Source organism: Vigna angularis, chromosome 2 (genome assembly GCF_016808095.1).
Source record: "Vigna angularis cultivar LongXiaoDou No.4 chromosome 2, ASM1680809v1, whole genome shotgun sequence".
Taxonomy (NCBI): domain Eukaryota; kingdom Viridiplantae; phylum Streptophyta; class Magnoliopsida; order Fabales; family Fabaceae; genus Vigna; species Vigna angularis.
The window spans coordinates 28,095,443-28,122,795 of record NC_068971.1 but is presented as its reverse complement, the minus strand read 5'-3'; the positions used below and the strand labels follow the sequence as shown (position 1 = coordinate 28,122,795).

At 32.3% G+C, this 27,353-nt stretch overlaps 2 protein-coding genes across 2 annotated transcripts; both read left to right on the top strand.

Annotated features, from left to right (window-relative positions):
* The first annotated feature begins 866 nt into the window (after positions 1 to 866).
* On the top strand, positions 867 to 2,991 carry LOC108329645 (lysine histidine transporter 1). The gene is made up of 7 exons (XM_017563959.2): positions 867 to 1,025; positions 1,129 to 1,512; positions 1,726 to 2,119; positions 2,205 to 2,310; positions 2,422 to 2,513; positions 2,604 to 2,672; positions 2,767 to 2,991. The coding sequence occupies exons 1-7, from the start codon at positions 973 to 975 to the stop codon at positions 2,863 to 2,865; spliced, it is 1,197 nt and encodes a 398-aa protein (XP_017419448.1). The 5' UTR covers positions 867 to 972; the 3' UTR covers positions 2,866 to 2,991.
* A 14,584-nt stretch (positions 2,992 to 17,575) lies between these two features.
* Positions 17,576 to 26,232, top strand: LOC108329646 (lysine histidine transporter 2-like). Its single transcript, XM_052873532.1, has 8 exons — positions 17,576 to 17,828; positions 17,934 to 18,094; positions 18,327 to 18,713; positions 19,548 to 19,950; positions 25,104 to 25,209; positions 25,317 to 25,408; positions 25,700 to 25,768; positions 25,851 to 26,232. The coding sequence occupies exons 1-8, from the start codon at positions 17,778 to 17,780 to the stop codon at positions 25,947 to 25,949; spliced, it is 1,368 nt and encodes a 455-aa protein (XP_052729492.1). The 5' UTR covers positions 17,576 to 17,777; the 3' UTR covers positions 25,950 to 26,232.
* The last annotated feature ends 1,121 nt before the right edge of the window (positions 26,233 to 27,353 follow it).

The window sequence follows — 27,353 nt, the reverse complement described above, 5'->3', positions numbered from 1 at the left end:
TTTATTCATGTTTGGATAATTATTTTAAAAACAGAAATGTTTTTTTTTCTTTGAAACAACACATTGGAGTTATTTAATTTTTTTAAGGCAAACTTGTAATTTTTCCATTAATTGATTTTTAAAGAGAATAGATATTTTCTCGAGGGCTATTTTGAATGTAAAAAGTGTAGAAATGTGCCCCTTCATTGAGATTTATTTTGCAATATATCGTTGCATTATTGTCACCTTTATAATTCGTAAGACTTTTCAAACAGAAAAAAGTAGTCAAGAAATGTTTACCATAATAAAATGTCTATCACATCTCTTCGGCCATATATATAAAATGTCTTCCATAATAAATAATTCTTTTTGGTTAAAAACATGTGTACAGATTAAAATCTGTTTGTTAGTGATGAATATTTCATAACGAATTTGTTCTTTTTTATGATGTTCTCAGTTTTTTTTTCTGAAAATAATGCGTCTTCTGTTCTTCTTCATAAAAACAAGGTTTGCTTTTTAATTTATTGGCCAATATAATTTTTCCAGAGACTTTTTGGTGCAGCTTTATATACTTCAGTAATGATTTTCAAATTTATTATATTAATGTTATTATTTAAGTTCTTGAAATTTTACTATATATGTCAAATAGGATTTTACATTTAATTTATTATATTAATGTCATTATTTAATGTTATTATTTAAGTTTAATTGTCATTAAAATATTGTTATTTACATAATTAGGTAATAACCAAATAGGGTTTTACATTTAAAGCCAAAAGAAATTTCCACAATCGAGTTAAAATTTCGAAATAATACCAATGAGTGAAAATTTTATTTATTTTTCTTAGGCTTACTGATTGTAATTTGTTTGTGATTGTTGGTGAACAGACTGAAGAAGAATTGCAGAGGCAGAAGGCAATTGATGATTGGCTTCCAATTACTTCTTCAAGGAATGCAAAATGGTGGTACTCTGCCTTCCACAATGTCACTGCCATGGTTGGGGCTGGTGTTCTCAGTCTCCCCTATGCCATGTCTGAGCTAGGATGGTATACCCTTCAAACCCAGCTTTTATCACATTTTTACTAAATTATTTTTTAATTATAATACATGTTGTGCTTTTTAATATAAGAATGACTTTGATTTCTTTAGGGGTCCTGGGGTAACTGTACTTGTTCTGTCATGGATCATCACCCTTTACACTCTGTGGCAAATGGTTGAGATGCATGAAATGGTTCCTGGCAAACGTTTTGACAGATACCATGAACTAGGGCAGTATGCCTTTGGGGAAAAGCTAGGACTTTATATTGTGGTGCCTCAACAGCTTGTGGTTGAAATTGGGGTGAACATTGTCTATATGGTCACTGGAGGGAAATCCTTGCAGAAATTCCATGACACTGTGTGTGATAGCTGCAAAAAGATCAAGTTGACCTTCTTCATTATGATCTTTGCATCTGTTCACTTTGTATTGTCTCACCTGCCTAACTTCAACTCCATTTCTGGTGTATCTTTGGCTGCAGCAGTTATGTCCTTGAGGTACAACTCATAACTTATTTATTTATTCTTATTTTGCAGTTTAATTCTACTTTTTTGTTTATTATCCTTGTCCACTTTGTTCCATCTTATAGTTAGTTCATTGCATTGATATAACTATTTTAATCATCCTTGTGTATTTATTTTTGAATTGTTTCATATGAAAACACGAGGAGAACATACTAACTTCAAATTTGATATTTGCATTACATACAGTTACTCTACCATTGCTTGGACAGCTTCTGCTCACAAGGGTGTTCAAGAAGATGTACAATATGGTTACGAAGCTAAAAGTACATCAGAAGGAGTGTTTAACTTCCTTAGTGGCCTTGGAGATGTTGCTTTTGCCTATGCTGGACACAATGTGGTGTTGGAAATCCAAGCAACAATTCCATCTACTCCAGAGAGACCATCCAAGGGTCCTATGTGGAAAGGAGTGGTTATTGCTTACATAGTTGTGGCTCTGTGCTACTTCCCAGTTGCCCTTGTTGGTTACTGGATGTTTGGAAATGGGGTTCAAGACAACATTCTCATCAGTCTAGAGAAACCAAAATGGCTTATTGCAATGGCCAACATGTTTGTTGTCATACATGTTATTGGAAGTTATCAGGTGAAATTCAGTTTCATTAATTGTTTTGACTTAATGTCCATTGAAATTAAAGTCACCAAGGGTAACTTATTCTTTTGTTGGTTAGATTTATGCAATGCCAGTGTTTGACATGATCGAAACAGTGTTGGTGAAGAAGTTGAACTTCAAACCCAGTCGAATGCTTCGTTTTATTGTACGCAATACATATGTGGGTAAGTAAGAACTTCTTAATGATTGATGTTTGGGCTATAAGAAAATGCTTCACCTTTAATTTGGTTTGTGGCTCATTACAACTGATATATCATCGTTCTGTTTGATTTCAGCATTAACAATGTTCGTTGGTATTATCTTCCCATTCTTTGGTGGTCTTTTAGGATTTTTTGGAGGATTTGCTTTTGCACCAACAACATATTTTGTGAGCCAACTACATTAATTAATTTAATCGAACAAGATTCGTTAAGGATACAAAAATCTTAAATGTTGATTTTCTTGTGTAATTTTTCAGCTGCCTTGTGTCATGTGGCTTTCAATCTACAAACCAAAGAGATTCGGCTTGTCTTGGTGGAGCAACTGGGTACGTTTGATTCTAATTTTGATGTGTGTTTTAGTTATTCTCCTGTGATTCATTCCATTTTAAACTATGATTAATGTTGCTTAGCTAATTACAGATATGCATTGTGTTTGGCCTTTTCTTGATGATTCTATCTCCAATTGGAGGATTGAGGTCCATTATAATCAGTGCCAAGAGCTACAAATTTTTCTCATAAAATCGTTCCTCGCTGAATCAATGCGTGGATCTAAAGCATGCAAATTCAAGAAAGGAACGAAAGCTCAATAATGTCAAATGTGAAACAGAATCTGGTTTATCTTATAGGTTGTAGGGTGATCTTTCATTCTAGAACAATTTGGTTTAGGAGCATCTGCACCTTGGTCCTTAGTGGAAAACAATTCTTCATAAAAGAAATTTAAAGGAATTTTAAATTTACTTTCTTGGTCAGTTTTTGTTTTTGTGTATTTTTCTTTTTACTATTTTTGAAGCGATCACTATATTTTTTTCTCCAATTCTTTCCTAATTTGAAGAACACAGGGTAGCTCAATAACTTGATTTTTTTTAATAAACATTACGAAATTATAAATAATAAAAAGGGTTGTTTTAAAAAAACCAATTACATTAATGCATAATATACTTTTTATAATGACTTTTCATGCGGGTTGAATCCACCAGGTATAAAAAGTAGTGCTGTGGAAGTATCATAAATAAGATAAATTTTTTATATCGATTGTGCTCATAATAAGTATAGAAAGTGGTGCAGTGACAAAACTGTAATATTAAATAATAAACATGTCTATACGGTTACACTTAGAATAGGAATAAAAAGTTGCTTTTCTATACAAGCTAAACCTAAAATAGATATAGAAGTAGCGCAGTGGCAGAAATGTAATATTAGAGAACTTTGTCTATACCATTTAGTCACTAATCGGTATAGAAGTTTTGATTCTCCTTTCGCACTTCACTTTCTCTCTTCTAAGCTTCTTCACTTTTCTTCGCTTTGCTTCACATTTCTCTTTCCTTGTCCCTAATCTCATTTCTTCACCGTTCTCGTTTCACTTCGCTTCTTTGTTTTTGTTCTTGGCCGTGACAAGTTTTGATTCATGATCATCAACCTCTGTTCCACTCTCTTTTCGAACGATCCTGCTTCATTTCTCCTCATTCTAATTAAGAAAATTTTTAATCCATGACCTCACTTTGACAATTAGTATGAAAATCCCAATCTCCTTGACCTCACTTTGTGAAACCGCTAGCACAACCAATTTCTTCTTCCTTAGCCTCGCGGTGGTGCATGATGATGGTCTACGTTGGAGGTGTGAAACTTTTGTTTCTTCCAGGCAAGGTGCTCACAACTTACTATGCTGGATCCATGGCGGCGGCTCAAGCGCAACATGTGGTGTTGGTGTGTTGGTGAAGGAGTCATGGTGGTTCGCGACAACATGAGTGGTGGTTCGCAAAGAAACATCATAAATCCCTTTTTATATAAGTAAAGGAAACTTTGTTTCAAAACTCTCAATTACCTTCTAAAGTTCTACTTAAATCTCCCTTAGAAATTCTAAGTCTATAGGATCTTGGATTTTTAATTGAGTTTCTCTTGAACCTTTATGAGTTGAGCTAGATGAATCTTTATCAACATCAGTGAAATGCTAAAATATCCTGATTTATTCTTCCAAAATCCCAACTTGTCTCACATTTTTCTGTCCAAGCAAATGGCTGATCCTTACGAGTTAACTATGCCAACGGCCCCACAATCTTGGAGAATCCTTCCAAAAACCTCCAATAATAACCTGTCAACCCCACGAAGCTTCTCACTTATGTTACCGTAATTGGTTGTTCCCATTTCAACACAGCCTCAACCTTAGCTAGGTCCACTAAAATTCCTTGAGCAGAAATTACATGCCCCAAGAACTGGACTCCCTCCAACCAAAACTCACTATTTGACAATTTCTCATACAATTGATGCCCTCTCGATGGAATGAATCCATTTGGTAATTTAAGTACCAACCACAATTACTAGCCCGTTATATTATTCATTTACAACTTATCTCCTAAACTATGCATGAAGAGAAAGTACATGATATTGTCTATAATGATATTAGGTCCAAGGTAGCCTAGAAATGACATAGATGTTTATCTTAATCCACTAGTTGAAGACTTGAACTTATTATGGGTTGATGGGGATGAAATATTTTATGCTTTTGCTTTTAAGACTTTCGCGATGCATGCAATGTTATTTTGCACCATTAATGACTTTGTAGCTTGCGGTAATTTGCTAGTGTATAGGATCAAGGGTCATAAAGCATGTCTTATTTATGTGAAGAAAACATTGTAGTTCATCAATTGAAACACAAAAAGAAGATGACCCTGTTGCATTTTCATCAAGAAACCAAAATGAATATATGAATAATAAATGATGATACCCAAGAAGAGAATGAAGGGACTCTAAGGAAACTCTAATAGTTCCAAAGGTCTTCCAAATCACATTATCCACTTCAAAATAACAAAAAAGACTCATGTATAAAAGAAGCAAGAATAAATAAGTCAAAACTGTCACATAAGAAAACGTAGCGCCCAACCTCACACACTTCACATTGGGTGCATCCACTCAAAGTTAAGAAATGAGATATTCGTCCATGTTGTGATGAGTAAGAGTGAAATGACTCAACAAAATTCATAATTAGAAGGTGACACTCAACTACTTACAAAAAAAATCAAAATCAGGACTAAGTTAAAGAAGACTTGATTTTTTTAATGTAAAATAAATAATAATAATAATAATAATAATAATAATAATAATAATAAAAATAAATAATGATAATAAAAATAAATAATAATAATAATAATAAATAATAATAATTAACATTATCACACAACATAAGAAATTACAAGGTTGTAGAACTCAATATAACCTTCAAATTTTTTAAAGCTTGAAAGCACCTTAGAAAGTATGAAATGACTTTATTAGTCTTAATATGATTCATCAAAATTGATTATAAAAATTATTTTAAAATTTGAAATTGAGCCTCTAATTTTAGAATTTTGAAACCAATTATTTAAAATAAGAATTGGCGCTTTTAATCGATTTTCCTAACTGAATTTTGAAAAGCAATTACAACGTCTGTCTATTATAATTGAATAAGAAACATGTTTATTGATTAAATACGTTATTCAATTAGTGTAATCATTTCATTTAATCCTTTATGAAAAATAATAAAAGGTTATATTTATGAAAACTTTGAAAACACTTGTTTTAATTGATTAACAAGAGAATCAATTATACTTTTGAAACCTATTAGGAACAATTCAATCGATTACAAATTAACATAATTTATTAAAATGTTAAAAAAATCTTTTATACTTAGTTTTAACTCTATAAAAACATTTTCTAAGTTTAATTTATTATAGGTTGTTTGCTAAATTAAAAAGATATTTCAAATCTTTATTCTTTAATTATCAACAAAATATATTCCTCACCAACCTAACTTAAGTAGCATATACAAAATCAATAAAAGCAAAAAAATAAAAATAATAATAATATCATAGTAATAACTATAAATATAATATGTTTTAAAATTTTCAATTAATCAAAACTAGAGATGACAACGACAACAAGACGGGATAGGTGTAGATAGGGATGGCAAAAAAATTTACACTTGTCCATGTTCGGCGACGGGTAGTTATTAAACGGGTTGGGTGCGGGTATTTTCATACCTGTTTCTAAACGGGTTGGGTGTGGGTATTATACTATCCAACCTGCCGATACACGTTACCTGCAAAAAATAATAATAATAATTTAATTTATATTTTTTAAAATTAAATTTTATTTTTATTACTCTTAAAAAAAAGGGAAAGCTTTTCAATTAAAAATTATGTAAGCCTAATTAAAAATCTCAATTGTCCAATTATTGGTTTCTCTCAAAATTTCTATTTAGAGTTTTTTTTCCCAATCTGTTCTCTTTTACATGTCTTGCGAGCAAACCCAGAAGCTTCAAGATTCTTCTTTATCTCTATTCTCGTGTGGACAACTCAGCTTGGGAAAGAACACTTGTGGTCTCATGGTGGCGAAGATGGTCGTGCAACGATGGTGCGACTCTAGCGACGTTATCGTCTTCCGTAGTGTCTCGTGAGGGTGCATGACCCTTATTGTTATTCTTCTTCCCTTCATACTAGTTTGTTGCGTAAGGAGGGAGGTTTCCTCCCCCTTCACTTTTTCTGGTTTGTCTTGTAGACGTGGGGGACTTCTACGTTTTGCGGCAACTTCACAGCACAGGGGTCTGATTCTCGTGTTTGGCTCACAATTTTGGGATTGAGTATTCTTTGTTTTTCCTCTATAGGTGATAGCGAAACACTGAGGGTTCTTATTCTGGATTGAAAGTTTTGAAATTGGGAATTTATGGTTGTTGTTTATAGTGATTTAGGGCTGGGGTTCCTATGATTGGTGTTTTTCTTGACCTTGTAGCAAGTTTGGAGTTTATGATCTTCTTTTCTAGTTTGGGAACTTTTGGGATTCTTGGTCTTGGAGTGTTTTGGCGTTTTCTCTGCCTAATTTTGGAGTTCTATGCTTGCAATTTTGTTCTTGCAAATTGAAGGTTAGGTTAAATTTAATTAAAAAATAAATTTTAATTTATAATTAATTAATTATATATATTTTGTAATTTTATTTAAATTTTATTTTAAAAATGTATAAAATATATTTTTTTCAAATTTTTGTGAATATATGCGGGTATCCACAAGTTTTAAAATATTCGTGATTATCTTTTAAGCAGGTACCCATGCAGATAACAGACGGATTGCGGGTTGGATTTTTCGTTTTACAAGTCGAGTTGTGGATAGACACTATCAATACCCGACGCGACCCGTTGTCATCCCTGAATGTAAGTAACGTGTATCTATTACTCATCATATTAAAAAACCAATCTCATTACTCATTCTATTACTTGTCTTATATTTGAAAAAAATTATTCATTGCATTTTTTTAAAACTTGAATACCCATAAATACCTATAAATATTTTTTAATTCAACAAGTCATCCTTTATAATTTATTTAATTAATAATTTAATCTTTATTTATACATTCACATAAAAGTTCTCTGTACTAGTCCTTTTGAAAGTACATGTTTTTTTCTCTTTCGTTCTTGTATTTTTCAAAACTTTATATTTTAGTTCTCTTATCTAGAAATTATGTGGTTTTGTCAAGAAATTGTGTTTTAATCCTCAAATAAGTAAATTTTTATGTATTAATTTTTGTTATAAGTTTTCAAATATCTCCCCAATTTAGATAATTTAATGGAATCACAATGAAGAAATCAATATGTAGAGATGTTCTGATTATTATTAAATGGACAAAAAGAAAAAACAAAAACATGATTATATATATCGTGCACTTTGGAGATGGTGCGTCTTAAAAACATATTCATTTTAAAATTCATGACAGCTTTTTCCGATCACAAACAAAGGTGTAAACAATGTGCAACGATTCTTTTAAAGTATCATATATTTTTCTATTCAATTGTTAATTTCAAAGTTTAAAATTATATTAATTATTCTTTTAAATTTATAATCTTACTACTAATCTAATTTTTAATTAACTTACATACATATAAAATTAAAAAAAATTGAAAATTTTGAAAATATTTTACTAAAGTCAAAATAATTTCTTATGATTCTTTATTTTTCCCCAACAATCTAGATTTGATAAAATAAAAATAACTTAAATAGAACAAAGTACAACATAAAAAATATTTTTTCATGCCTAAACACATTGGTTTTAGAAAACAATATCAAAACACAATGTTTAAGAGTATAAAGTCCAAAAGTTATTTACATAAAAACTAAGATATAAATAAAGAGTTAAATATGTTTTTAGTTCCTTAATTATCAAGCGATTTTATTTTTCGTCCCTCTTTTAAACTTTGCTACACTTTGGTTCTTCTCCTTAAGGAAACTATAATTTTTCGTCCTCCAAAATCAAAGGCGTTAAAAATCAGTTGAGGTGGCTAACGTTTGGCCACGTGTGATGACATTTTTTCTTTCTAACATTTACCACATTGGATCTTTTTCAATGCAAATGTCAGCGTCTCCTTCTTCGATTCGCACCGGCCGCCGCAGAATCAAACCAAAATGACTTTAGTTGCCTTTCTTCTTCCCTGGACAAAACAGGGGTCATCCCCTCTTCTTTCTCCGTGAGAACAGCAGCACTCACCGAGCCAGCACCCACCGACCCAACACCCCCCTCCGATCAGCCAAAGGCGTTGGCGGCGTCACCGCTCATCGACAGACTCATCGTCGGCAACCGCAAAAGCCCTCCTTTTACGTCTTCTCCTCGTGCGCGAGAGAGAAACACCCTCACTCAACGAGACGCGTTCTCCCGACCACCGACGAGGCCAGCCGCCGCTGGTGCCTCCAACGGAAGAACTAATGCCCTTCACGGCGGACCAACCTCTTCCGATTGCGAACCCTAATGCCTTGGCACCCCAACCATTGGTAGTCGAAGACGCCGCCGGTAACACTAAAGACGTGTGACCTTCGCTCTCCCAACTAAGTCGGTTGTCACGACAGTCCTTCTGCTTGGCCCAAGGTGTCGTCAGTGACACCGATCGGAGAGCAAGTATGGTTCGTCGAAAATCGTTACTGATGGTGTCACTATTGCCAAATAGGTGTTTTTTCTTTTGAATTTTTTTATCGTTTATGGTTATTTCTATTTTTGAATATGATTTACTTTGTTTTGCAAGATAGAACTTTTTTGAATCTCGTGTTTAGGTGGCTAGTCGTTTGTGTTTCTATTGATTTTATTTGCTAAATGTGGTTTGGAAAGGTTGAATTGGAGCATCCCATTGAGAATATTGGTGCCAAGTTGGTGAGACAAGTTGCCGCCAAGACCAACGACTTGGCTGATGATGGAACCACCACATCTGTTGTTCTAGCTCAAGGCCTTATTGTCGAAGGTGTTAAGGTAGGTTTGTTTGTTATTTTATTGAAAGTATAGAGTAATAGCTACTTGGTTTGGTCTTGGTTGTTATAATGTAGGTTAAATATGTCTTTTGGTCCTCATATTTGTTCGCGAATCTCAACTGGGTCCTCATTTTTTTTTATCCCAATTGAATCCAAATACTTGTTAATTTGAGGCAATAAAGCCCTCTCCGTTAAGTTTTTACTAACGTCGTCTAACTGTGATGACGTGGATGTAGACATTAATAGCTCATTTATATTTATTCAATTACGTGAAAATTTGATTTTAAAAAATTAGTTTTTGACATGGATATTTGTATTTAGGGATTTTTTTACTGAAGTTGCATTAGGGGATTAGGGATTGTTATCTGGTTAGTTAGGGATTTAACTTGGGGAGTGAGTGAAAATTATGGATTTCATTTCGCAAGAAGAAGAAGTAGACGAAGACAATCACATAGAGGTGGAGGAACCGAAGTGAAATTTTACGCCAGTTAAGGTTAGTATGATGTGTTCTATCTTTATGCGTTGTGGTCCCGATTTTGTTTCGTTTACGCGGATGTACTGATATTGCATACTTTATGCGTTGTGGTCCCGATTTTGTTGTTCTATCTTTATAACATGTGTGTGCTATCTTCTTGCTTTGTTGTTTTGTGATGAGTCACGAATTTGGTATCTTATTGTATGATGGTGCCCGATTTTGCATCTTCAAATGTCAACTATACTGCAGACATTGTGGTCCCAAAATTTCATTTTTCAAATTGTATAGAAGTAGTGGTCCCCTTGTCTATGTGAGTGTTTCCCTAGTGGGGATGTTAGTTTGGTCCCATGTCCCCTTTATGTGTGAGTGTTTCCCTAGTGAGTAGGGAGTGTAATAATAATTTTTTTCACCCATGACGTACAGGTCTTTAAATCTTGTGCTTCATACATAAAATAGCATGGCTGATGAATATGAAAATGTAGATGACTCTATTAGTGAAGAAAGTCTGGTTGATGTCAGGGTTGAATGTGACAATGGAACTTCTAAAGGACAACCTTGCAGTCCAAAAGGTGAATGTTCAAGGAGAACTGATGATTCCATGCATGACGTTCGTGGGTTGTTTGACATTGAGTGGGTGTCAGATGAGTTGGATAGTGGTCAAAATAGTGAGAACGATGATGCTTCCATTCCCAAAACTTTGTTCCCCACATTTACTATGCCTAAAAGTTTCAGGGAATATAAATAGGAAGTAGGAACCTATTTCACTGAGGAAAAAGGAATTCACTGATGCAATTAGAGTCAACGGTCAACATGTGTGGGAGATTACACCATATCCAGATGTATTACCCCCAAAGAAAAGGGAAATGCCAGGAAGGCCCAAGAAAAAACGAAGACTACAGGCTTGGGAGTTGAAGAAGAATGACAGTGAATTAAGAAAGGGTGGGAGCAAAAAACCATGTGCTCTCTGCAAAGAAATGGGACACAACAAAAGATTTTGTCCACAGAGACCTACAACAACAGAAGTGCCTCCTCACCAACCTAGTCAACAAATAGAAGTCACAATACCTTCAACACATGTCCTTGTTGACCAACCAACTCAAGAGTCTATTGTGCTTCCTTCTCATCAATGAAGTCTTATTTACTTCCATTTTGAAGACACTGTTTTAAATATCATGTAATCTGTATTGATAAAGGAACAATGTTTTATCAGTTATCTTTTGGTGTAATTTCATTAGGTTGTTATCAGGTTTGTTTGTTGTGCACTGAGTAAGACAATGTAATCTGCATTGGTGTAATATGTATTAGGTTGTTATCTTTTGGTGTAATTTCATCAGGTTTGTTATGAGGTTTTGTCATTGTAAGACAATGTTTGTTTTGTTATAAGATATTATAAGACAAAGTTTATTGACCATTACGTATTGATGTGGTGATCATTCTTGTATGATGGTTATTGACCATTACGTATGATGTTACTTGTGCATTTTCTTTAACTTATTGCCTTAAATTAGCGAGTATTTGGATTAGCAAAGGAAATATAACAAATAAGACAAATAAGACGACAGTATTAAACACTAACAAGTCACCTTTATAAATAAAACAGACAATAACATTCCAAATATCAAATTATATTACATAACCTTCCACTAACAAATCAACCTAGTTTCATCAACATTGATATCACAATTACATTACAAACACATAATAACCACCATCCCCGTTAACACCTTTAACCACTTTTTCAGACTAACAATAGTTTTCTGTAAACATGTTATTTTTCAACATCTCTCTCTTCCATCTTCATCAACATTTTTCCATCTTCATCAAACTTCCACCCACTTATTTATTTCTTCCACTTTCTTCTACAGTGACCATATTTTCTTCATGAATTACATCTTCACTGCACCATTGAAAGAAGTTGCATCCAGAAGAACAATCTTCACTCTCACCCTGTCCAAGAAGAAAACACACTTCGTGAACGCAAACTTGACTCCCACCCTTTGGAAGAAGAAGAAAACCACATTAAAAGTCAGATTATTGCATCCATTAAACTTACCTTGAACTTGGGTATCCCCAAAATCTTTTGCCCTTGTTTTTAGGGGTTCTTGCAATGCAGAAGACTTCATTCTGACCACAAAAGCAAGTGGGTTTTACACCCAACCTGCTGACACTGCCACAACTCTGTTGAAACCCCGAACCCAAGCATTTGCAAGAAGAGGATGAAGCAGACATTTGATGAGCTCAAGTATAAACATTGCTTCCACAACTTTGCTTCCACCACTCTTCCTCCCTCGCACGAACAAGTATAAACTTTCGATGTCAGGGTTGATTTAAATATTAAGGCTTAGGGCTACCAACATAAAAAATTTAGTTGTCCACGTGGAATGTTTCATTATACAAAAGAACTCCCATTCAACTTAATACATATTGTCACGCATATAAAAATATTTACAGCTCACCATGTATAGACGGCGTCAGTCGAAAATTAACGGAGAGGGCTTTATTGCCTCAAATTAACAAGTATTTGGATTCAATTGGAACAAAAAAAACGAGGATCTGGTTGAGATTCGCGAACAAATATGAGGACCAAAAGACATATTTAACCTATAATGTATATAGGTCTCATTTTATGTCAATTTTCTTAGGTTGTCGCGGCCGGTGCCAACTCTGTTCTCATTACTCGTGGCATTGAGAAGACAGCAAAGGCTCTGGTGTCTGAGCTTAAGAAGATGTTAAAAGAGGTGAAGCATTTATCTGAAGCGTTTATCTACCTATTATTTAAATACAAACGTTGTTGTGTATTTTTCTGTAAGCATGACACGTGGAGAACTATAAATTTCCCATTATTAAATTCCCACATTATTTAATTTGCATGATTTTTCCTTTCTACACGCCCCTATTTTAATTTATTGCACCTTATTAATAAAAGGTAAAAGACCCTTTTTGCCCCTAAGCCAAAATATAAATAAAATAACATAACAATTATGTTCTAACAAAGGTGTACACTCAATAACATTAATTTCCAAAAAAAGGACCAAAATCTCAAGACTACCTTATTTCTAAGACCCTTATTTTCTCGGATCTTACATTCACCCCTCCTCAAAAGAATTTTCATCCCCAAAAATTGCACTCATACAAAGCATACACTAGCCATGAATTCATATACTTTCCCAAAAAAATTACACAAACTTTCATAATACAATAACAACAACAATTTTTTAACAGATCAAAAGAGCATCACAACAAACTGCCTAATGTATCTCATAAAACAAAAACCACAATCTATTCACAACTATAGATAGCAAGAAAGACTCTACATAAATTCTCACCATGCAAACAACAAGCTACAAAATTCACAATAAACTAAATTAATTCTAGAACAATTTACACACAGATTACCAAACCCTACACAAATAGAAACATTGGACTTTTTCACAAGAGAGTCAACAACAATCCACACATTCATATATATGCATGATATCCACACACTCATACACATACACTTGCATTTCAATCACACAACAAAGGCTAGACGAGTTCACTCCTCAAGACCCCAAACTTTTTTTGAAAACATGGCTCTAATACCAAAATGTAACACCCCAATTTTGGGATGTCATGATTACGATTGAAAATTTAAAAGTTTTAAAATCATAATACCATTGCAGAAATCCAAATTGAATAAGTCTTTACAATTCAAGAAAAATGAACCAAATTTTCAATTTAATTATAAAATAATACTTCATATAAAATAGTTTATTCAAATAACCATAAATCCCCGAACTAACTGCATTATCCTCTGCTCCCGTATAAAAATGATCATCGCAGGTGGAAACCACAACGTGCAAGGCTAAGCTAACAAAAACAAGTCATATAAACAAACATACTAATTATATCAACCATAATCAAACACTCAACAAGATACAAACCCACTGATTATATCAACAATAACCAAACACCTCATACATAGAAGTAATATAACAATAAGATTCCTAATCCTCTAAACATAACAAATCAATCATTTAAATGGCTTGAACCTCGATCCTCGAATATCACACCTAGACCATAGTCTACTCGTTCATCAACACCTATGTTAACTACATCATCCAATACCATGATTGTCAACATAGCATTCCCCTAAAGCTTCATCATCACAATGATAATCAACATGTATACCTCCATTACAATTAACTCCATCATATAACCACCATGAGCATCCACAATACTATAACACAATAGTGGAAAGAATCAATCACACTCTTGTACCCTACCTCACTGACTGTAGCCTATCCTACAACTCAATTTGTAGTCTTTCCTATAGATATGTTTGAGTAGTCCCGTAATCCAACTAAGGAACATGCCTTCCTGTCACACAAGGAAAAGGAAACCACAATCACTTCCACACAAGGAAGGTTCAATACCCGAACAACCAGTACCTATCTACAGATAAAAACAGGATTTACTAGGTACCTTATCCCTCACTCTTATGCTCATCAACCACACGTTCTAGTACAAAGTAACACTCATTCATGCTCTAACCTTCATCCCAAGACAAACCTAACCCTAAACATAACTACTAATCTCATGCAGAAACACCCATCATACATATATCTACGCTTACCCAACAATAACAATAGATAATCATAATTCGTACAACAATCAAACAAGATAAGCTTCCTTACACCCTCAAGAAAATCAAGAATGTAAACAATCATGAATCTAAGAAATCAAGAATGTATCAAATCAAGAATGTAAGCTCCCCTTACCTTGGCCAATACTAAGGCTTTATCCACACCCTACGGATCACAACAAATCTTCCTTTGCACTAATGTTTTCTACAGTTAATCATTTTCTTCGCTCCAAGAACGTTTCTCTTTCTCTCTTTCTCTCTTTTTATTTTCCTAATGGTCAGAGTTTCTATATCGATAGGAGGTGTCTAATATAGTGACAACTATGTGTGGGATTAATTTTCCTTCTGTGGAATATATACATAGGGTACTCTATTTATAATAAAGTCGCATAAAAAGTAATAACAACCAACTAAGATAAAAGATATAGATAAGATAAAATAAATTTATCTTTAACTTAATTAATTCTGATAAGTCCCTGATATCTTCTATCTTAATATTTTTATTCTAATTAATTATGATAAGTCTATCAATAATATATATTATTATTATCTAGCCATGATATCTAATTATATATAATAATACCTCAATATATCTTTTAATTAAGTATATAACAATATTCAAGAATATCTTTTAGAATATCTAACAATATCTAATAATATCCTTTTTTAATAATAAGAAATCTCAAGATTATATCTCATATTTTCTTTCAACTACTTTTTAAAATAACAATAACTAAATCTTCAAAAAAAATTATATAAAATCTTTTAATTTAATTTTCACATTATTTAATTTGCATGTTTTTCCTTTCTACACCCCCTATTTTAATTTATTTCACCTTACTAATAAAAGGTAAAAGACCCTTTTTGCCCCTTAGCCAAAATATAAATAAAATAACATAACAATTATGTTCTAACAAAGATGTACACTCAATAACACTAATTTCCAAACAAAAACACCAAAATCTCAAGACTACCTTATTTCTAAGACTCTTATTTTCTCTTATCTTACATCACGTGTGAGCTCGTTTTTTTTTTTTGAATTTTTTAAATTTTTTTTATTTTTATTTTTTTCAGTTTTGTTTGAAAACTAAAAAAAAATATGTCACGTGTCAAGTTGACATTATGTCACATGACAATGACAGTGTAACGTGGTATTGACAATGTCACATGTTACTATTAGGCCACGTGTCATTGAATGAGTTTTAATTTTTTTCTTGAATTTTTATTTTGTCTCAATTTAGTCCTAATTTTTTTAAGAAAATTAAACAATGTTGTTCCTCTCCAAATTCAAACAATATATAAATATATACAAATATTTTTATGAAATATTTTTAACAAGATTAAGTTTATTTATATTTACATTTAGTTAACTATATAAGTATTAATTATATTTTTGAAATATACTTATAAGAATCAAAGAAAAAAAACAATTAACAAATTAATGACGTGAAATTTCACTTTATTTTAAAATAAAAAATTTGAAAAAATTATGTGAAAATCTAAATTAAGGTGGAATTTGTAAAGTAATTGACTAAATGACTGATTTTTTTTATGATAAAATGGTCATAAATATGGTTACAACGATAATTTACTTTATTAAGTATTATTCGAATTGGATTTTAATTAGGAAATTTAAATACTATTGTATAAGTTTTATTGGATTCTCTACTTTTATACATTGTTGATATATAAAATATTGTTTTATCTTAAAAATTAAATGATTAAAAGATTAAATTAAATGTAGTTTTTTTTTCTCCAAAAGGTTTTGAGAAAGTTGATGTACAAATAATTTTAGAAGATTTAACTAATTGAAATAATGGTATGTATATTTTCCAAATTCATGTATTTAAATACGTTTTTGTTAACTAAATTTTTAGTGATAATGTATTAAAAGCTTGTGAACCAACCTTTATATCATGACGATGATTTAACTTGTGTTTCAAAACCCTATAGGCATTTATAATTCCAAGTCTTAGTGTTTAACTCCATAAACTATGAATTGTTGAGGAAATATTGATACTATTTTTGTGTACATTACCTTCACAAAATTTACAATATTTATTATTAAAATGTTAAGTTTTATAGTTAGCTCATTCATATTATTTTAAATTATTTCATTTATTGTTTAATTTTGTAGAAATTTTTTAAAAGAGTTTCTTTATTTTTATTTGTCTCAGTTTAGTTTTTGTTTTGAAAAATTTAATGCAATTAAGTTATTTTGGTTAGTACTACATAAATAAAAAAGTGTCATATGTTAGTTAATTTGTAATTTTTTTATTTTTCTAATAAAAGAATATCAATTTGCATACAAATTTTTATAAATATTTATATACAAATTAAATTTTGTTTGAATTTAGAGATTGACAAAATTGTTTAACTTTAAAAAGTTAAGACTAAATTGAGACAAAATAAAAATACAAGGACTAAATTGAAATAAAATAAAAATACATGAATCAAATTGATACTAATGCAATGACAGATAGTTTGAGAGTGACACGTGACAGTGTTAGTATCACATCACACTATTATTGTCACATGATATAATCTCAGCTTGACACATGACAATTTTTTTTAAACAAAAATAAAAATAAAATAATTAAAATAATATTTAAAAAATTTAAAAAAATCTCGACCTTACGTGATATCTCTTTAACGTATTAATACAAAACTACGTACAAAAACCTAATTCCTTCATTTTTTAAAAAATAAAAATCTATTTGAGGTAAAAAAAAAAAAGGTGAGATAACTTTTTAAAGGAGTATATGTTATTAAACCAATATTCTATATTTGTTTTATGTATAGTTAATGTCTTATCAATCGTCCATATAAATATAATTACTGCTTCTTCTCCTTGCGTGAAGAATTGTCAATGATGGACCATCGAAGTGAGGTCTGTGGATTCTACAAAACGCGTTTGTAATTATTGTGTGAAACAAATTGCCGGCTTGTGTTGTTCTCCTTCTGTCAACACTGGGACGGACTTATCTGAGAGTCTCTTTCACAAGCACTGGCTATTATGCTATGCCATTCAACTAATCTTCACAATCTCCTCTAATTACCTCTTCCTAACACCACCACCATGGGAACCGAAACTCCAACTACTCAAAAGTTTCATTCCTCAGAACTTGAGGTAAAAGTCACGAAAACATTTTATTAAATGTGTTATGACCGTAACTATTGGAAGTTTTAATTCTTGAATTTTTCTTGTGTGTGATGCTTCCGGGTTGTTAAATAGATTGATAATAAGAGAACTGCGGAGCAGAAAGCAATCGATGATTGGCTTCCCATAACTTCTTCAAGGAACGCAAAATGGTGGTACTCAGCTTTTCACAACGTCACTGCCATGGTAGGAGCTGGAGTTCTCAGCCTTCCTTCTGCCATGGCAAATCTTGGATGGTATATGTTATAACGTTTCCCATAGACCAGATGCAAAAGAGTTTAATTTTTTTTCTTCTGTTTTATGATTTTACAAGTTATCAGTTAAGAATGATTCAAAAGGGTTGGAAAAAGTTAATCTCTTTTGCTCTATACGTGTACTAAAATAAAAGAAGCAAGAAAAAGTGGTTGGCTATGGAGAAAGTATTGAAATAGTGTGTGTGAGTGTTAAATTTTGAATCTGGTATGACAGGGGTCCTGGTGTGGTTATTCTTGTGCTGTCATGGATTATCACTCTGTACACACTGTGGCAAATGGTTGAGATGCATGAGATGGTGCCTGGGAAAAGGTTTGACAGGTACCATGAACTGGGGCAGCATGCGTTTGGGGAAAAGCTGGGACTGTGGATTGTGGTGCCTCAGCAACTGATATGTGAGATTAGTGTGGACATTGTGTACATGGTCACTGGAGGAAAATCACTGCAGAAAATTCATGATCTTGTCTGCAAAAATAACTGCAATAACATGAAGACCACTTACTTCATCATCATCTTTGGCTCTGTTCATTTTGTTCTCTCTCACCTTCCCAACTTCAATGCCATCTCTGGCATATCTTTGGCTGCCGCAATCATGTCTCTCAGGTAAACATGCGTTTTCTTTCTCATTCCAGTTAGTCAACACCTCAAGTCAATAAGTCAACTCAACCAACCCTCATTAATTTCTGTCTTTGTCATTTATTTTCCAATAATACTTCCAAAGCCTTGTTGTTTACGTATTCACCACGTATTATACTTTCCTTTTTATCACAAGATAAGTATTTTTATCAGCTTTATGAGAACATAAGTAAATATTTAATATTGAATTGTAATTTTTGTTTCCATAAATGAAATCCTCAATTTAGTTTTAATTATCTGTAATTTCATTTATTTAAAAACATCTGTAATTTCTTATTTAAATCCATTATGGTTCCAACATAACATTCATGTCCACTTTATTTATTTATTCTCGTTAAGGGTAGCATTTTTAACTATTTTATGATCGATAGAAAGTGTTCAATTTTTACATAATAAGGCATGTATAAACTCAATTTTTTCTACTAAATTTTGTTAGGAATAATATAACCTGATTCGATTAACTTGATAAATTCAGACTTGAAATTGTTTCAATTGTATCCACTCTGTCCAAAATTTATTATAAACCGACAAACATTTAAAACAAAACTAAGAATAAATATGATGGGTTTTATGTTTTTCTTTTTGTGTAATGAGTTTCTTAGATAATAAATTGTTCTTATTTTGTAATTAGCCCCTATTTTTATTATATTTAGGTTTTATGTAATATTCTTTAGAATTGGTTTACCGAATGCACCTTTTTCTTTTTATCTCTTTTCTTATTACATTATATATTTTATAAATTTGTTATTTTTTGTAAGTGTTGATAAATGTTTTTTGTTATTGAAATTATGAGTGGTGCAGCTACTCAACGATTGCATGGGTGGCTTCGGTGGAGAAGCATGTTGGAAATCCTCACAAAGAGGTGGAATATGGGTACAAGGCGAGCACATCAGCAGGAACATTTTTCAACTTTCTGAATGCCTTGGGTGATGTGGCTTTTGCCTATGCTGGACACAATGTGGTGTTGGAGATTCAAGCAACCATCCCATCAACCCCTGAGAAGCCTTCAAAGCGTCCCATGTGGTGGGGAGTTTTGGTGGCCTACTCAGTTGTCGCCTTGTGCTACTTCCCTGTTGCTCTCATTGGCTATTGGGTCTTTGGCAACTCTGTTGATGACAACATTCTCATCTCCCTCAACAAACCCACTTGGCTCATAGTAACTGCTAACATGTTTGTCGTCATCCATGTCATAGGAAGCTACCAGGTTTGTCACAACACACTTTCCTCCCTAATAACTTTTTTCCTAAGTAGTCATAAAAGGAAAATAAGAAAAAAAAGAAAAACATTTTCTTTTTTCTTCCTATTAGTATTTTGATGTTGTAAAAGAAATAGTTGATGAAATAGAAAAAAATGTAGAGATAGTGAAATATAGAGAAAATATGGAGATCGTAAAATGCACAAGTAGTAGTTGGAAGAAGTGTTGTAGTTGTCTTAGTTGTCTTAGTTGTGATAGATATTATTAGTTGTCTTCTATCTTAGGAGTTTTTGAATTCTTCTAGAATTTGCATTACACTTTAATACTCCTCCTTAATACAAATTCGGTAACTCCAAGCATAGCACGTAGTAGTTCAAATCTTGGTCGTGGTAACGCCTTCGTACAAATAACTGTAGTTTGTTCTTCTGTTTGGCAATACTCGAGTCGAATTTGTTTAGTTGTCTCTTCATCTCGAATGAAGTGATATTTAATGGCTATGTATTTTGTTTTTTGATGATGGACTAGAATTTTTCTATTGCTCTTATCGATTTGTTATCGCAATGCATAATAGTCGGTCCATCTTGTGGTTCACCCATTTCTTCAAGTATTCTTCGTAGCCATATTGCTTGACTCGTGGTTTTAGTAGATGTTACATACTTTTCTTCTGTTGTTGATTGTGTCACAATTGTTTGCTTCCTTTATGCCCAAGATAAAATACCTGATCCAAGTGAGCAAACATATCCTGATGTACTCTTCATGTTGTCCATTGATCTTGCCCAATCAATATTTGTGTATCTAATCATCCTTGAGTTAGTCACGATTTTGTACCATATACCAAACTCCTTTGTGCCTTGCAGATATCTTAAAATTATTTTTCCTACTCCATAATGAATATAACTTGGCTTTTGCATGAATCTTGATAAAAGACTTGTAACATACATAATGTTTGGTTGTGTGATTGTGAGATACAAGAGACTTCCAATCAAACTCTTGTACTGTGATACATCTGCCTCTTGTTCTCCATCATCTTTTTGTAGCTTCTCATTTACAACCAATGGAGTAGCAACAGGTTTACAATCATTCATCTTGAACTTCTTTAGTAGAGCTTCAATATATATCTTTTTAGAGATAAATATACCTTCTTCTTTTTTTCAGCTCTATACTGAGGAAATTGTTCATCAAGACAAGGTCGATCATCTCAAATGTCTCATCATATCTTCTTTAAATTCTTTCATCATCTTTATATTGTTTCTTGTATGGATAAGATCATTGACATATAAGGAGACAATGAGATAATATTGATCTTGTGTCGTAATATTTAGTGTTGGCTCGCTCTTGCTCCTCCTAAATCCTTGATGGATGAAGTATTGATCAATCTTGCTATAACATGCTGGAGGAGCTTGCTTTAGGCCATATAAGGTTGTTTTTAATCTTAGTACTTTGCCTTCATTGCCTTTGTTGATGAAGCCTTGTGGTTGCTCAACATAAATCTCTTCTTCGAGCACTCATTTAGAAAGGCTGATTTGACATCCAGTTGATAGATGTTCCATCCTTTTTGTGCTATAAGGGCTATTAAAACTCCAATTGTATCTAAGCGAGCAACTGGAGTAAATGTCTCATTGTCGATTCATGGTTGTTGTGAGTAGCCTTTAGTGACCAATCTTGCCTTGTACTTTTGTATAGTTCCATCATAATTGATCTTTGCTTTATATATCCATTTCACCCCAATGATGTCTTTTCCATGAGAGCAATTTACAAGCTCCCAAGTCTTATTCTTCTCAATCATTTTAATCTCTTCTTTCATAGCCTTCACCCATACTTCTTGTTTTGATGCTTCTTCATAACAGTTAGGCTCAATCATGTCCATTGCAAGTTTCGTATTCTACCAAATATCTTACTCGTCTTGGAGTGGATTCAGGTGAAGAATCTTGTTCTTGTGGAGGTGGAGAAAGCATACCTGAATTTTTTGCCTCTTATTGAGTTTCTTCTTGAGATTGTTGCACTAGAACTAAAATGTTGCTTTTAACAACTTTTTCTTCTTCCCAATTCCAAGAAGCCTTTTCATCAACTTTAGCATCTCGACTTATAATGAGCTTTCTTGTTTGTAGCTCATAAACTCGATAGCCTTTTAACTATTTGTTATATCCTAAGAATATTCTTCGTATAATCTTGTCTCTGACACACCATTTTGTTGTGCAGTGTATGTGACTGTAAGTTGTCGCTGTATGCCTTCATCTTCGCATAATTTTTCAAATTCGTGAGATGTTTTACTTCTTGCCATGATCACTTTTAAGTACTTTTATCTGTTTTCTACTTTGCTTCTCAACAAGAGCATTGAATTTCTTGAATACTTTGAAGACTTCTGACTTTGCTTTTAAGAAATAGACCCATGTTATTATAGAGAAGTCGTCAATGAAGAGGAAGAAATACCTATTGTTGTGATGTGAAGGCGTTCTCATCAGTCCACAAACATCGGTATGAATCAACTCCAATAAGTCTTTTTCCCTCCATGTTTTGTCTGTTGAGATTGGTAATCGGTGTTTTTTACTGAGAAAACATCCTTCGCATGATTCATTATGGTAATCGGTGTTGTTTACCAAGAACATCTCTCATTATGTTTTTCTAATATAGAAGCTTTAAGGCATGAGTGGAAGTGGTCAAATCTCTTGTGCCAAAGCCATGAGTAATCAATTTCTACCTTCATGGAAATATTACTTCCAAGTTTGAAGCTTATAGGAAAGCTTCTATTGCTCTTCTCCATTTTTACTAGGCCAATTTCTATCATTTTACTGTCATAAATTTTGCATGTATCTTTCTCAAAATGAAGAGAATATCCATTCTCCATCATTTGGACAATACTTAAAAGATTCTTTTTAAGATTGGGAACTAGTAAAACATCCTTGATGAATTTCGTACCTTTCTTTGTCTCCATCATGACAGTTCCTTTTCCTTGAGACTCCATTGTGCTGTCATTTCCTAGCCGAATTTTGCCATTCACAGATTTATCAATATCTTTAAAGATGCTTTGATCTTTCGTCATGTGATTTCTACATCCACTATCCAAGTACCAACTTCCTTCTCCACTAGGAGATTCTTGATTGGCATAAAATAAGAGTTTCTCCTGATTATTTTCTTTTGCAAAGTTTGCTTAATGTTTATTTTTATTACGACAATATTTCATTAATTGACCAAATTTCTTATAGTATTGACATTAAGGTTCTCCATGATGTCAACAATCTTTTTTCAAGTGACTTATCTTTTTACAAATGCCACATGGAGGATATTTTTCTTGACGAGTCATAGAGAAGCTTCTAGAATTTTCTTTATTTCTAGAAATTTATGCTCTACTTTTATTTCCTTCATATTCTTTATTTTGAGATCGTAATTTTAGTTTTGATTGAAAGGCATTTTCAATCGAGTCTTCTTCATGCATTTTCAATCTTTGTTCATAAGCTTCAAGAGAGTTCATTAGTTGTGTTATTGACAATGTAGTCAAATCTTTTGTTTGTTCAATCGCGGTTGTGATTGCATCATACTTTTGGGGAATAAAAATTAAAATTTTCTCAATGACTTTTTTGTCAAAAATATTTTTCCCAAAGGCTCTCATCTAACTAACTATTTCTTTTATTCTAGATTAGTAGTCTTTAATGCTCTCAAATTCTTTCATTCTTATTAATTCAAACTCTTGTCTTAGAGAATGAAGTTTAACATTTTGTACTTCATCACTTCCTTGAAACTCCTCTTATATTATGTTCCAAGATTACTTTGCACTTGTAACACTAATTATTCTTGAAAAAATTGTGTCATCAATTGCTTGTTGAAGAGCAAATAAAGCTCTTGAATCCTTCAGCTTGTTTTTCTTCAACTCCTTCTTCTGAGCTGTAGTAAGAGTGGAGGTGTCTTCGGGAATAGTGAATCTCTCTTCTATAATGTCCCACAAATCTTGAGAGCAGAAGAATGTCTTCATTTTGACTTTCCAAAACTCATAGTTTTCTCTTGTGAAAATAGGTGTTGGAATTGATGATGTTTTATTGGTAGTAACCATGAGTTGAGAAAATATTTTGAAAGTAGTATAGAATGGAGTTATAGTTTTGTTTGAATTAGTTGAAAAATTTTATTTGTGCTTAGTAGATGACTGAACGTAGCTCTGGTACCATTGTTAGTATTTTGAGATTGTGAAAAGAATAATTGATGGGAAAGAAAAAATGTAGAGATAATGGAATGTAGAGAAAATGTGGAAATAGTGGAATGTGGAAGTAGTACTTGAAAGAAGTGTTGTAGTTGTCTTAGTTGTGATACATGTTATCTTCCATCAAATGGTAGAATACATGGGTATTTATAGACCCATAGATTATTCTAGAACATGCTAGCTAATGCTGTCAAAATGGGTTCTAACCCGTAAGCCAACTCGGCCCGTCACGGGTTTGAGCCAGGTTAGGTTTGAAAGAAATGTAATTTTTTTATGCGGGATAGTTTTCAACCTGACTCACTTAGAACCCGGCTCACCCGGGTTGAACCCATGGTGAGCTGGGTTGACTCACCAACCCACCTAATTTAATTTAATTATTTCTTATTTTGTATTTCAATATTATTAATTAACATTTTTTTATTATATTGTAGATGGAGATAAAAAAAGATGTTTCATGAGAGAAAAATATTATAAATTTATCTATTCAAAACTCGAATATTATAAATGCACAAGTGATACAAAAATTATCAATATTAAAAACTTATTTGTTCGTCTTTTGTCCTTGTTTTTGGATTACGCTTGGATTGTATGATATATTTTTTTTATTTTGAATTGTTTTTGGAGTTTAACATCATTTTAGTTTAGAGTGAAATTTATCTAGATTTGAATTAAGAAAAATTATAATTTTTTTTTATTTTAAAAAAAAACTTATAATTAAGTGAGCTAGTGAGTCAACCTGCTAATAAGTGAGTTGAGTTGGGTTGGCTCACTAAGTGACTAACCCGTAGTGGGTCAAGCCGAGTTATCCGTTTTTATAGCTCTAATGTTAGCCACAACTTATGTGAAATGTTCGAGATTTTACCTATATAAAATGTTATTGATTTTCTTTTTTCTATGTTAAATTTTTCTATAATATTATTGTAGAATTTGTATTACATTTCAATTCTTCTGTATAATGAGTTTCTACATGCAGCTATATGCAATGCCGGTTTTTGACATGATTGAAACAGTGATGGTCAAACAATTGCGTTTCAAGCCAAGCTGGTGGCTACGATTTGTGGAGCGCAATGTTTATGTTGGTGAGCACATGAATCACTCTCTTCTCTCTTATATGTTTTTTCTTATTCTTCACTTGTTAAATGCCTTTTGAAATTTCTCTCACATTATTGCAACCACTTTGATTCAGCATTTACATTGTTTGTGGCCATCACTTTCCCTTTCTTCGGTTCCCTTCTCGGATTTTTTGGAGGATTCGCATTTGCCCCAACAACATACTTTGTAAGTCCCTCAACCCTCTCTTATATATATCATATCACCATTATATAAGTAGAAGGAGTATAATTTGTGAAAAAACCTGTCTTTGTATGAAAATTATAAAAAATGGACTGTAAAATAAAATGTTGCTGAATGATACCAACCAACATTAGTTGACATAACTTAACATAACTTCTTGTGTCTCTTAATTAAATGGGTTTTTTATATACAAAACAAATTGTGTTAGAAGAGTATTGTTATGATTTAATAATTTATATCACTGACTGAATTTTTCTACAAAATATAATTTCATAGCTCCCCTGTATTATGTGGCTTGCTATTTACAAACCTAGGAAGTTCAGCTTATCCTGGATCACCAACTGGGTATGTTCAACTACTCTATCTATGGTGTTTCCTACATGTTGGATTGAAAATTTGCTTACCTATTGGACTTCCCTGATTTCAGATTTGCATTATACTTGGCTTCCTACTGATGATTCTGGCACCAATCGGCGGATTAAGGAGTATCATACTCAATGCCAAGACCTATGGGTTTTACCAGTGAGGAAACAAGTAGGGCTAGAAAGTGTTACTTGAACTCATTCATCCACCAATCTTTGTGAAATTTCATTTTATAATGGAAAATGCTCTCCTGAAACAATTTAAGCAATAGTTTGTATAATAAGATATTTTTTCTCTATCTCGTATACATTGCATGTCAATATGATGATGATAAGAGAAAAAATAAGTGATGTTGTATTAGTTGTTGTAAATGTATACCTCACGTGTTCACCAAAAATCATCAAACATTATTCGATTCCTACCTATCTATTTACTTTTGTATTCGATTATTTGTCTTCAGAACCAAGGAATAGATGGTGAGTTTCCAAGCTTTGACATTTAGAAATGGTGGACGACTATGTTGAAAAATACAGTACCGATCATACGTTATTTTTAAAAGGGTTTAGAATACAATACAACTACGTCAAAACAAACATATAAAGAAATATGATTGGATTCTATAAATGAAAAAAGAAAAACTTAAATAAACGTACTTTATAATTATGATAAAAGAGACTCTAGAAGGGGATAATGAATAGAGCCTAAATTCAAAACTATATGGATAAGTATACAATTACAAATAAATTAAGTATTTATAAATAAAAATATAAGATAGAGAGAATGTACACAACAAATTTATATTGGTTCACCTTCACTCGGAACTCTGTCAAGTTTCTTAAACAAACTGCTTAAGAAGTTCTAGTAATCAACAACTTTGATTAGTAACAAGTAGCACCTTCTTCAAGGCAAGAGTTTCAACCTCTCTAGGTATACGAGTACAAACCTCTCCAAGCTACACCGAGTATTAACCTTTCTACACACCCTTCTTAACCTTCCTTTGAAGTTGATATATAGTTGTTATGGTACGTTGAACTTTATGAAGGTTGGTTATTAGTTTTGTTGGATGTTGTAGGTGATATCATGAGTGATTTTTAGTATTTTGAGTGTTTTATTAGTTCTACATGCATATCATGAGTAGTTTAGGTATCTAGATCTGTTCTAGCATTCACATGCAAAAATCACATTTTCAGTTTTGATGTGCATTTTGTCGAACACCTAGCATGCATACTATTTTCTCTTAGGCATTTTAATAAACAGATTTCTTTTCACATCTTTGCATCAGTTTAGCCCGTTTAAAAGTTTAGAATGGTTTAATATCATTTGTTTGACACATTTGATGCATTCATATCTAATTGATCATTACAATATTGTTTTAACTCCATTATTTAATTTATAGATTTTAAATGATTTATCTCCAATGGAAGGTCGAGACATGGAAGATATTACAACCAAGTGGGCTTATTTTATTTTAAGTGTTAGTAACTTATACAAAATTACTATAATTTAGTATTGTGTAGGTAGATTATTGTAATATTTTGATTGAAGAAATAGCTTTATGTACAAATAA